At 41.8% G+C, this 13,461-nt stretch overlaps 1 protein-coding gene across 11 annotated transcripts in view; it reads right to left on the bottom strand.

Moving 5' to 3' along the window:
• The window catches only part of LOC6553906 (dystrophin, isoforms A/C/F/G/H), a 136,006-nt gene that overhangs the window by 32,846 nt on the left and 89,699 nt on the right, over positions 1-13,461 (bottom strand). For all 11 annotated transcript variants that reach the window (XM_015154802.2, XM_026979003.1, XM_026978731.1 and 8 more), the window contains 3 exons: positions 6,012-6,184; positions 2,404-2,554; positions 739-862 (listed from right to left, as the gene is read on the bottom strand). In XM_015154802.2, coding sequence (XP_015010288.1) covers positions 739-862; positions 2,404-2,554; positions 6,012-6,184 — 448 coding nt within the window. The remainder of the gene's footprint in view (positions 1-738; positions 863-2,403; positions 2,555-6,011; positions 6,185-13,461) is intronic.

Genomic DNA, 13,461 nt, shown 5'->3' with positions numbered 1-13,461 from the left:
ACGTGTGGTGGTGCAAAATCAATTGGCAATTCTCTGGTTGCCCAACAACAGTTGTCTACTTTTAGGCGCTCACGTTCCGAAGTACAATCCTTGGATTTGTATTTGTATGCGTGCTGGTGTGAGTGTGAGTGTGGTTTTTGAGCTTCCTAAGCTTTTGTAAAATAGTTAAAGCAAATTCTTACATGTTAGTTTTTCGGTGATTCGTGAGAGATATTCGACAGAAAGTTCAATCAATTGCAAAATGCTCGAGGGAATGTCGAACGAATAGAACGAATAAACGAATAAAAAGTTGAAAAATAATGCAGAATTCATGCAATACCAAGAAGGATTGCCACAATATTCATTTCAAGGTGGTGCTATGTGTGTAAACTTTTTAGACTAAGGCAAGATTTAATTAACATAGACTCATATAAAAGTGAATTTATAATTTTGTGTAGCTCTATCAAAGACAGAATTAATATTGCACGTCGGTGTTCGAGGTCAGATCCTAACCCTTCAATAGCAAAATCCCTTGGAAGAACGTGTCAACGAACTCCATAAGTATCCCATTACTAGGAGACTCCATTTTACCACGGGCATTTTATAGATCATGATTCTGCACCGACCCCAACAAATCCAATTTCAGTTTTGCGCCACAAGAGCACTTGACGAGATTCATGGAAAACCTTTTTGTGGTCCACTTAATGGGTAGTTTAGCTGGCGACTTTTTAGTGTGTCGTTGGTGGTCATAAAACTTACCCTCCGTATCGCTGGTATCCGAGACGGCTGCTTCGTTGGCGATGTACTGACGACCGCTCGTTAAATTGCTCTCGACAATTGGCCGCTTATCCTCCAATTGGCGGCGAAAGGCTTTATGATCGTCCTGCAAGTGGAACGGCATGAATGCAATACATGAATGAATGGAACTCTTGTGCTATAACTATATACTCGTATATAAAAGCATGTTTAGGTTTTCCTGATTTTTGGTAGCCGTCTGTAAGCTACAGTTGAAGTGGTCAAGGCCCATAAACTATCAAGGGAATGGCATCTTCTGCAGCCCAAGGCAATAAATTCTCGTGTTTAATGCATTTAGTTGGGGAATAACAAAATGCAACAATATAAAACATCGGGCCGAGAGGGCTGGACCCGGACTTTAGTGGCCGATGGCTGAATCCTTCGTTCGCTGGCAAATAAAATCTTCAGGCCGAAATGTAAATGTTCGGCAGACCGTAACTTAGTGGCAGGCAATAGATTTATACACTGCCCCCTGCTGATGCCCCTTTCCTTTTCCTCTCCACGGGGTGAAAGTTGACTCATTTTTTTCCAGCTGCTCCGCTCACTTGTTTCTTGGAGCTCGGAGCTCGGATCTGGGGCTGTAAGTGGGGCCAAGTGAAATTCAAGTGCCTCATGCTGTGTGAGACAGTGTTTTCCCATTCGGAGAGTGGCCTGCTTGGCTGCTCCTTACACTTTTTCCCTAATTCCCTTACTTCCCTTTTCAGGCAGGTCCCTAAGTGATTGCGCCCCATGTGTGGCAGGATGTGTGGAATCGGGCGAGTGTGTCCATGTTTTTGACATAACAAGCATCATTTAACAATTATTTAAGAATTCTGAAATCGCCCAATCGAGGGCGAGGTCGAATACGCAACTCGGTCAAGTTGATTCTACTCGAAAGGAGGTCTGGCGGCTGCTTAGCCGAAAATAACAACTAAAATCCGGGTTCTATTGCAAGCCATTAAATACATGGATACGGTACGTTGCGAAAAACATATAGCGATTTATGTGCTTCTCTGCAGGATGTGAGAAAGATTGGGATTTAATATTCGCTCGCATAAAATATTTAAAGCTGATCGACCCTGTTTTTATATTTAGAGGGTGAGTATGGATACGGATCGCATTGATTCTCATTCATTGACTCATTCAAGTATACCATAGCAATTGATTTGGCAGTACGCAAATTTTCATTGCGCTTCAACAGACTCGGAATACAATTGTGCTAATTGCGATATGATTGCATTGCTTCAAGTCTAAACTGTTTACCCAAATCAAACTGCAAATGCCGGATCAGTTGGAAATGGTGTTTACGCTCAAATAAGCCTGTACATGGCTTAAATATACTTAAGGTATTTCCGCGTATTATATAATTAGACACCAGAAAACTTGGGACCGAAAATGCTAAGTGGCAGCTGGCCAAGTTACTCTTGGCATCATTAAACCCGGGACCTGAGAATGTGTCAAGAGACGACGCAGGCCAAAACTTCCACACAATTAGTTGGCCAGCGGACAAACAAATTGAGGCGGAGCCCCCGGAGAGTTTCAAGTAAAAATAAAATGCAAAAAATGAAGAAAAGTAGTATGAAATTGGGTCGTTGAACGAGCTGGAGTGGGAAATGAAAAAAGGTTGCATGACCCATTGCCAGGACTTACCAACTGTTTCTGTAGACTGGCGGCATCGCCTCGAACAGGACCCAAGCCCAAAGTACTCAGTTCGGTGTCCTTGCGGATAACCCACTCGGTCAGTTCGCGGAGCGACAATAGCAGGGCGTTCCAGTGCTCCGAATTGGACTCCAGGCGATTCCTGCGGGGAAACAAGGGTAAAAGGCTGTTAGAGATGGTTTTGGACAAGGCAGACAGAATTACTTTGCAAAAATATTTAAAAACATCTAGCATCCTGAATAGGATTTTGAAAACAAATCAAACTTTGACCAAAAATAAGTTGCAGTGTTAATATTAACAACGCATATTATAGTTTATTATAGTCTTCGAAGAAGATAATCCTTTATAAAAACTATAAAAATATTTATAAATCCACCAATAAGATTTTGAAAACAAATGAAACTTAGACCAAAAAAAAGTTGCAGTGTTAACATTAATAACGATTAAGAATATGGTTTTTATTATAGTGTTCGAAGAAGATAATCCTTTATAAAAAATATAAAAATATTTATAAATCCACCAATTTGAACAGCATTTAAAATTTTTCTCAGTGCCCACGAAGTGCTGTAATAATATTAAATTTAATTTGCACTTTAGAGCAGACGAGGAAGCATCTGTGCTGATTGCACCCGCAAAATGTCAGCGACAATTTGTCTATTTCCTTGAGTTTCCGCTCGCCTTCCGGCACTTCTCGTTCTGCGCCTCAAAGTGCCGCTCCTCGTGGCCCACAAAATTTCCTCCTAAAGTGAGGTCTATTAAAGTGTCCTGTTTTGGCATTTGGCCGAGGATCCTGGCACGGGCAAAAATGGGACTGGTCTATGCTAAATTTCAGCTGTCGCTGTAATTGTGAAATGCCATGACATTTTATTCGCATTTTATTTCGTCCTGGCATATTTTCGACCATTGTACTGCCAAGGGGAGCCAGAAATAACACAGGCAAAAATCTGAAAAATCTCTAGCCCCGCGACCCGGTAATAACAATAGTCACAGCCTCATTGTCATCTCATTTCCCCCCGCTTTTCCTAGTTTTCCCGCGATTCTCTGCTTCTCCGTTTGGAGTTTCCTGCTCTTTTCCTCGACCTGTTGTCTGTTTATCTTTGGCGAATTCCTTTGGCGTGCTCATTTCATTCTTTTATTATTTCTGCCCTGGTTTTGATTATAATTAAGGCTGGGCTCTAGCACCTTTATCTTCGTCTGGAGCGGAAGGCCTATTGCTTTGGCTTTTCCTTTGCCGCTTTTCGCACACTTTCGCTTTTCCTCATGCAAATAATAAAGGGAAATAACTTGAGACGGACAAAACTTGGTGATTTTTCCTCAAGTTTCAGATGCTTTGTTGTTTTCTCACTTTGGATTTCATTTCTGTGAGTAGGCCTTGGACACTTACTGACGTGGGACGGACAAATTGTTCGGGAAATTGATATGGGTGAAAGATATAGGGGCATTAAAAGTGACGCAACCATTTCCAAACAATCAATATTAAATAATTTTCCTAAACTTGGCATACTTTTACGACTATAAAATAATAGGACGACGACGATTTAAGAGGTATTCTTTATAAAAAATGTGATACATGAGGTATCTTGATTTTATTTAAGTGCTTTTCATAAGCGTATTGATTGATTACGGACATTCCCTCACATCCATCACTTCAGCATAAATCTGGTCGGGAAAAAATTCTCGATTAAATCACTTTTAACCCGCCAAAAGGAGCTTAAAGAGAAAACGAATCCATTGAAGAGATACGGGTTCATCAATCTTCTCCGCAAACACGCACACACAACCATATAGATCAGACACAGCAATCAGCGAGAATGTGAAGGGGGAATAAACCAGATTCGGAACACCTGTAGAGATGCCGCACGCAAAAAGTTTGCACAGTTCAAAGCCAACGAAACTTTGCGCATAAAATGACCCAAAGCCGAAAAGTGCCGCGGCTAATACAAACGAACAGCGAACAATGGCCAAAATCAAATAGAAGGAGGGAAAGTCGTGGGGGGATTGAGAAGTGGCAGCCACGGTGAAACTTTTCAAGTGCTGTCCAAAATATTTTCGAGGAATTTATAAGCCAACAAATCCTCAGCGCAAACAACGACTCCAGACAGCGGGTCGGAAACCAAGCCAAACAACAAAGGAAGTGGCCCAAGTTTAGCCCACGGAAATGTGCCAGAACGTTAGAGTAATGAGGGCTGCAGTTTGGGTGGAGGATGATGAGTGGAGGGCACTCTCGAGGTGTCATTCGTCATCTTGTCTGCTGCCTTTAATTGAAAAACATTTGAGCAACCTGCCAAAGCAGCATCGCTAGGAAGTATACCCTACAAAAACTGTAAACACTTAACAAATAATATATTATAATAAATAGCTCCAGCTTAGCACCTTTACATTTTATTTAGAATTTAATATTTTCTTTAATAAATGTAATTGTTGTTAAAAGCGTGCAGACTGATCAAACTATAAGGTGGCCACAATGCAAACTTGGAAAAATTAACATTGCCTACTGTTTTGGGCGCAACATCACGTATACGCCGTGCTGTCTTGGTCGACGGATAATTGCCATTTATATTCATTATGCGATCTCGCCGTCTCCGCGTTGAGCGAATTTCTGCGTGTCACCACCATCATCATTATTCATTTCGGCCCACTTTTCCATACCCTACACCCACCGCACCCCTTTTGTAAACATGTAGACCGACTTTCATCATCGCCAGCATCAATATCAACAAGCGTGCAATATTTGTGGGCCCAGGCCCAGCTTTTATTTATGAAATGGGGAAATTACAAACACAAAAAAGAGGAGAAACAAAAAATGGGACAGGAGGACGAAGGATACTGGGGCAGTGTTTGCACACGATTTCATCAATGACACAGTGTCCATGGAACCGGGCTTTTCGGACCTTCACTCGTTTCCATCACTTTTCACGCGTTTCGTTTTTAATATTGATTTTCGTTCGCCTCGCGGCTTTGTCAGCCGTAAAGTGTGTCCCCTTTTCAACGCAGCCCAGCTGACTGCTCGCTTTTCCGGCCTTCATTTTCCCATTTTCATCGGCACGGAGTTGCTTAACAGCAGACACGAGACAGGAGAGGGCATGGCTTGTTTTCAACTTGTTAAACAATGTCGCTGCACTGCTCGTTTTGTGCACGGCTTAACGCGGTTTAATTAGCACTTAAAGCAGTGCTGGGATAAGTATTTTATTTCTCCGTAGCTGATTCGTAGGCAATCTGACTTAGATTCGGTTTCATTCATCATACGGCCAGCTGGCTGTTTAACAAGCCCCTGGGCAATTTACTAGCCCGCCGACAGCCCCTCGACTTCATGCCCATTTAAACACGGAAGCCAAAAACTGCATGGAGCTACTTTAATTCTATTCAGCTGGCTTTCAAGCATCCTTGGGCCGCAATCACCCTGCTCCCCCCTAAGCCCACGAGCATAAACATGGCAGACCGACCAACAACAAGAGCAAAAAAGCCGCAGCAGAACCGAGCAACAAAACTGTTTTTTCACCCCCACCCGGACAAACAATTCAACAGCAGGCAAAAAAACAGGAAGGCAAAAAATGAGAATCGAGGCTGGCTATAGGAAACAAGAAGTCAAAAGCACTTACCTGATTGCAATACTTTTCGATTTTAAATTATTCCAACGTTGATTCATTTCATCGAGGCGACGCTGCAGCATAACCGCATCCTCTTGTGAGGTGAGCGAACCCAAAAGTTTGCGGCCGGTTCCATCGAGACGATCGTAAACCACGCGATGGGTTTCAATTTCCGATTGTAGGTCCTGGAAAGAGCAAAAACAAAACGAAAGTGGGGCGTGAGTCGGAAAATGCTAATAAATGTGTGGGTTTACAGTCAGGAAAAGAGTTCTTTTACCCATTAAAGCTTTTCCATTGAAACTAAGCTAGTATTTTTTCGAGCCAGGCGAGTGACAAGTATGAAAGCTCTCCACCTGGCCAATTATTAACCGCATCTGTCCCAGTTGTTATTTTCGACCCCACCCATCCTTTTATCTGTCATATACTCTCTGTTTTTCCACATTTTTCCTTAGCCCCGTGGAGCCTGTCGCATGTCAGATGGAATTTTTGTCCCTCGCCCACAAAAAAAGGGCTTAAAATGTTGGCCGTCCTGGTTTCTCGTTTTTGTATAGGTTGTGGATTTATTTTGGTTTCTACACAAGTTCTTTGAATACATGTATTGCAGGAATGTAGCACCTCCTCTCGTTCTCCAATTTCTTTGTTTGTACGCTTTCACTTACACGTCCATGCCAACTTAAGCTTTTATTTAATTGTATTTCAACTAATTTAATCAATCAATCAATCAATCACTTACGAAATATACCACATAAACTAATTAAAATTGGAATTAGGCGATGGCACACAGCACATCAAATAATTGAAATGCTATTTCTACTTTCTCCCCTTTTCCAAAAATTGCCGGAGTGTGCATGTGTGTGGGTGTTGTAAGTGCGTGTCTCTGCGTGTGTGTTTGCTAATTAAACCTTCATTAGGAAGCTCGTTGCCTTTGTTGCCAGTAAACAAAAACAAGAAAATAGAAGGCAAGAAATCCTAGCCAGCAAAAGGACGTAAAATTCGCTCGCCTGTGTGTGTGTGTGTGTGTGTGTGTGTGTGTGTGTGTGTGTGTGTGTGTGTGTGTGTGTGTGTGTGTGTGTGTGTGTGTGGAATGAAGCTCCAATTAATTTGGCTTATGCATGTCACACACAAACACACAAGCACGCATGCACGCACACACACAAACATCGCGATTCAATTAATGCGCAAAAATTGTTTATACGCCAATAGAGCGGAAATGGGGTAAACAAAGAAAAAAAACAGTCAGAAGAAATGGGCAGCCCAGCACGAGGCATTTTTAATGAGCAGCAAGTGATGGATTTAAGGAGTATAAATGGGGACTGGGGATCACGATCGCGACACATGTGCCAAAGCCGATTAAATCAATTAAAATGAGAAAATGCCAGCGGGAAAATGGGAAAAGCGACGCCAAAGCGGCAGTTTCCAGCACGAGTGAACGCAGTTCCTGGTCATTATAGCTCCCCCCATTAGCCACGCCCTCTTTGGCCACAGCGGACCATCGAGACCAACCCCACACCTCAGGCAGCCCCAACTAATGCCGCTAATTTGCGCGACGAAAGACCACAATTTCCTGCATGAGCAGATAGTTCTCTTTTATCGGGCTTACCTCTTTATGGGCGCGTTTCTCCTATTCAGATGACCCAACCTCAAATGGGAATGACGAGGTCAATGTTCAGCAAACCAAACCCATATTCAAATTTGAATTTTATTTATAATGGTAAATTATATATATTTATATACTTGATGTGGATGCTACAGGGTAGCACTTAACCCACTGGCTCCGCTGGGTTTATTAATGGCAAATAAAAGCGCGCCCGTTTTCGGCGCTCTTGAGCGCGGAGGATGCTAAAAAAGGGGCTTTCTGACCGCGACCATTAGCCACGGCAAAAGGCTTCGTAGCTGCGGGCCAACAAATGCAGCTTATGGCTTCTATATGCCAACAGCTATAAATACACGTACGCGGCGAGCTTACTGCTCGTATGTGTTATGTACTGTGTGAGAGTGCTTTGCTGCCTTTCCGACGCGCTTTTGTTGGCTCATTTTTCACATTTCCGCTGCTTGTCCTTGCTAAGTCACGACATGGCCAGAACTAATACATCTACGCGAGCTTACGAGTGAGCCGCATACACTCGCATGCTGCACTGGCTGGATGTGACTGCATTTTGCAGTTTAAAGCGCCAATTAAGTAAATGCCATGCTCGGCTTGACCTGACCCAAAGCTCTTAGAAAGGAAGAGGGGCAGATATGGCTGGTTAAAAATGCACGCCCACTTCCTGCTGCTGAATGGCAGCTCTAACTAAGCTTCGCCATGGCTTATCCACATAATTATGCCTTAGATGGGTTAATTTATGGCAGCAGCCATGAAACTGTGTTGAGTGGACTTAAAGAGCCGGGGAACTGCTGTTTGGCAATTTAAGTAAGCCGCATAATTCCCCAAAAGGTCTTTAATCAAAATCGGAATTTCCACGGAGGCTGCTGCGGAAATTCTGATGACTGAGCCACTCGAGAAGTTCCCAAAATAATTTTCGCCATATAAATTCATAAGGATTTTTTTATTATGCGCATCATTTCCGTGCGCGCGCCCAATACGACAGAAAAAATGTCTGCCTGAATTTGGAATCTTTTTTAAATAAGCAAAAATACCTACGGGTGTTGTTTGCCTTATTCCTCTTTTATTTTTGGTGGTGTTTTGCGATTTGATTGTTTGCCGAGCAGAGAAAGCGAGACAGGCCATGTGAATAAAATAAAAATGCGTTTATAAGACGCCTCATAAATATATTAGAGGCACATAATAAACACATCACCAAGTGATGTCTCCCCACCACTGACGAATGCTCGTCCTAGCCGGGCCAAGACCCCTCCTCCCCTGGAAAAAATACAGCCGCTGGGGGAAAACCTGTCAAGTGGTGCTCACAAGGGGCGTTCAAGCATTACTGACAGCCATAACCCAGCTCCCAGCTCCCATTCCCCATTTCCAAAACAAAATGACAGAAAATTTAAACAGAGCCCATCACCATCCTCATCCTCATCCAGCTGCTGCTGCTCTTGGAACTGCCATTGTAGCATTTTACATATTTTAGTCGGCCGTGTTAACATCCGTGTAAATCCTTTATGACCAAACTCTGAGCCTTCAACACCGAGCTGGAGTTACTGGCTGACAAAGTTGGGAACTGGAATTCGATTTGGCTGTATCAGGCTGTTTGCTTGCTCCCCACGTTGCTTATTTATTCGATTATGTTTATTCCTTGTTATATCATCTTGAGCGATGTGTCAGAGCAAATGTTATATAAACATTTCTTGAGCCAGTTACGGGGAATTCGGAATGATAAGAAAAGGGTGGGGGAAGGGAAACTCTGTTTCCGGGTCAACTTGAAAACGTAAAATGGTAAATTGATGGATTTAAGAGAATGTTGATGAGGGATTAATTTAAACCTTTTTATGCGGAAAGTGGTATTTAAAAGTTGTAAGCTTGTTTGATAAATTGAATAAACTTATGTATGGTTGATATATGTGGTGTTTTAGATATGCTAAGGTACAAGTTCTGTTTGGAATGCTGCAAAAAATTGATATTTATGGCTGTGGACGGACTTCTGTGTACAGTGAACAAGTTTTCTTTATAGGTTTGTTTAGTTGATTCAGAAATACTATAGACTCATTTATATTATGTTCAGATTTTGAAAAGATTTTGTCATGAATGGCTGCTAAGTTTCTTTGAAGAAGTTTTGCGACCGCTCTGTTTAAACTCGAAAATATTTTTTTCCCATTTCCTTTCACTTATCCCCTTCAAAACTTTGCTTTTGCTTACTTGTGCAAGTTTCATCCAAATATGACTAAGTTTCTGAGATGCTTAGAGCAGCCAAACAAACAAGAAAGTTTGAATCGACGGCGGCACACCCACTATATTTAAAAAACATTTATTTTACATGGCGTTGCTGAAAACCACAATATCACTAACTATTAAGCTAAAGACTATTGCATTATTCAATAAGTTGTATGCATAATATGTGCATGTTTGTTAGCCACCTCTTTTTTCTAAACGTCATATGCCCCAACATTTGAACAACTAAAACTTGAGCCATCAAATGCAGACTGCAAAATCTGGAATCAGCATCAGAAATGCATAAAGCCAAAGGCAACGATCAAGAAGAGAGGGGAGTTGTGTGGAGCAGCTGGAATATGAGCTCCAATTTATCCGCATGCAATATTAACTTGGCTGCACTTGGCTTTGACTTATCTGCAGAGTTTACGCTGCACTGAGCAAATAGACAGGACTCGGGGGGACTCAGCACATACATACAACTGTACTCACACAAGCGATTGTGTATAATCAGGTAACAAACCAGGTTAGCAAGCGGTGGTTGCCAGAGACTGCTGGCCAAAAAGATTCGAGGTGGAATCGATATGGCGACGCTTTTTCTCCCAGCTGTCCCCCGAAAGCTGCTGACAGCCAGCGCCAAAAGGATTCGGGGGAAAAGAACAAAAACCCCACTAAACCGAAACCGATACCGAAACCGAAGTTAAATGCTCTGGGTTTCCCTGGCTGCATGGCTATCTCTTCTCGACCAAACTTCTGTGGTAGTACCATATTATTAGACACCCACATATGCGGCACAGTCCACCCTGTGGACTTTGAGGGCAAGCCTTCCAGTATCCACCCTGCTCCAAAGCCGAATCCTTTTGTGTCAGCTTTAATTCACTTCTGGACGCAGAGAGGCTGCCGAATTCCCCCTTACCTTCTCATTTTTTATCCTCCCCTGCGCTTATAATCCTTTTTGTCTGTTCCTGGACTCTGTAGGCGGCTCAAGTTTACGGCTTGGGGGTTTGGTTTTCCAGGTTTTCTCTTAGTTCCGTAGGTTTTCCCCTTTCCCCAAGCAATTTCCGTGTGTTTTCGTTTTTTTTTGGGTTTTTTGGTGACCTGTGATACGTTTATTGTTTCTGCTGCTCGTCCGGCTCATTGCTGCCGTTTCTTTTTATGTCAGGCTTTGTATTTCGTATGCAAAGCATCTTTTTCAGCTCGTTATGCGCTTGGGGATCTGCTCCCTCAACTGTCATCCTTTTCGGTTTTATATGCAAACGGAACAGCACTAAATTGAATCACCTTAAATCAACTTTCAGAATGTTTTGCAAACATTTTTCATAAAATGAGTCCAATAGTTTTGGCATTCCATACTCCTTATAAGTTCTGCTCTGCATTTCGCACCTGTTTGTTCTTCCAGGCTGAATTCATTGTGAGAGTTTTCTTTGTCATTGTTTATTATTGTACGCAGGTTGCCTCTGTAGCTTTCATTTGGATCTTATTTTCATCTCGGTCACAGTCTCAGTGCGTGTCAGACTGTTAAGCTGCCTCAGCAATTGCCACCTGCCTCCATCTACATATTGTTACTCCTGTTTTCCTGCCCTTCTAGGCGGCAAAAAATATATAACAGCGACACAAAAACCTTTTGCCATTATTTCGTGAGCTTTGCACGTACACTCGGCCACCTTTTTGTCCTGTGGGTTGCAGGTGGGCACTGTTTTCCACTGTTTTCCCGCTGCCTCCAGACTTGCCACGCCCCCTTCACTGGCTATTAACCCAAATCCCCCGAGTGGCAGTTGTTGTGTGTGAGCTTCGTTGACTTTAGCGGAAAGTTCAACGTTCAGTCATAAATAAAAAACACAAATTCTTCTGCCTTTCTGTTCTTTTTTGAAAATGCATATTAATCATACGCCACGTTTGCGCACCCGCATTTCAATTGGCCGCAAATGACTTTTTTCTCTGTGCTGTTTCCTGTTATTCGCGCACATTTTTCACTCCTATTAATTAATTTAAAATAGTTGCCTTAAATCCCGCAATTTATGTTAGCAATTCATTAAGTGCCCGAAATAAATATGAGAGTGCAAGAGTATGTAAATTAAACGTCCGTTAAAACATATTTTAATTAAGAACTAGTTGGCGAGCAATATATATGCTTTTCCCAACTGCCATATTATTTATTACCTAAAAATATTGAAGCAAAAATGTACATAAGCCTTGCCAATAAATATAAATACGCATGGTAAACATTATTTTTCACTTTTTTAGTATTTTCACAATATGTTGTTTATCCTTTGAACTCATATTCATTTTATAATACTAGTCCGTCGGGTCAGCTTAAATATATATATTTTTTTATACAAATGCGATGCCTTTCAAATGTATTATGCAAAGCTGAATACATGTTTAGGTTACATGTTTTTCCTTTGATTTAACACGTTTTAAAACTTTTTCAACACGTTTTATCCCTGGAAAATACGTTATCCACATTTTTGGCTGCGAAAAGTGACCCAAATAATTTTCCAGCGCCCTGAGTGCGGCTTTCCCCTCTGACAAAGTAAGCCTTCGAGTTTCCCTCGCTTTTCCAAGCCTCCAAACTTGCAGCCTTGGCAAACAATGCAAATTCACTGCGATTTAGATGTGCAAATATGTAAATTTGAATTTTATAGAGAGCAGGGACTTCGCGGACGCCAAAACGGAGCTCTGTTTGCCAACGAAATTTGCTCGCCACGTTAACGAATATTTAGCAGGGCTAACAAAGGGCTCCACAGTTGGCACATTGGCCAAGTTGGCAACGCTCAGCAAGCTGGTATTTGCCGCAGCATGAAACAAAAAAAAATGCATATGTAGCGAAATCAACAGAAACGGAGAAATGGAGGCAGCAGAGACATCCTGGCCAAATGGAATGACATTTGCATTGAGCATTTTAAGTGTCTAAATTTGGTTTCAGCAATTGCAGGTCTTCTGTTTTAGTTTGGTTTTTTGCATAGCAAACGAGCAGCTGAAAAAAAATTCATTAAAATTCATAAAGAAAAGCAAAGTAAAGGCAAAGAACTCGCGAAAAACAAATGCAAGGAAAGCAGCCGGAAATGAAAATAAATTGAAATAAAATTTACGTAAATAAAATATCTGTGGCGGCGCTATAATTGCGCAACTGTGGCGCATCCTTCTCATCCTTGCCGAGATAATAAAATTCCGCAAGACACGACTTTGGCCAAAATAAAAATCGCAAGCCCAGCAAAGCGACAAAAAACAAGCTGAAATAATTGAGAAATTTTTGCTGTGGGCGTTGGGCCAAATGTGCAAATTGCTCTGCATATCCATACGTTTGGTTCGGGATTGTGTGAGTGCTTTATTGTGCTGGGGCAAACATTCCATATATGCGAGTATCTGCTCGTAATCCTCGGCAAATTAGGATTAAATGAATGTTATCCCGCGACTTTGGCCAAAGTCCCCGAATTTAAGCATGCAAAGGACTCCAAAATGTGCACAGCGGAATTCAATTGTAAAAAACAATTATTTAAGTATCTGAAAAGCTTTCAGCGTAATAACTGAAATAACTGAAAGTAAAGGGATACAAAATATGCGAGCATTTCATTTCTTTGACTTTGATTGCCCCTGGAAATGAAAGTGAAGAACACATTTGTCATTCTTAATGTAATGAAAAAAGTGCAT

The sequence above is a fragment of the Drosophila erecta genome, unplaced genomic scaffold (assembly GCF_003286155.1).
Source record: "Drosophila erecta strain 14021-0224.00,06,07 unplaced genomic scaffold, DereRS2 tig00000000-arrow-pilon, whole genome shotgun sequence".
Classification (NCBI taxonomy): domain Eukaryota; kingdom Metazoa; phylum Arthropoda; class Insecta; order Diptera; family Drosophilidae; genus Drosophila; species Drosophila erecta.
Note: the sequence above shows the minus strand (reverse complement) of the source record. Positions and strands in the feature narration are given on the sequence as shown.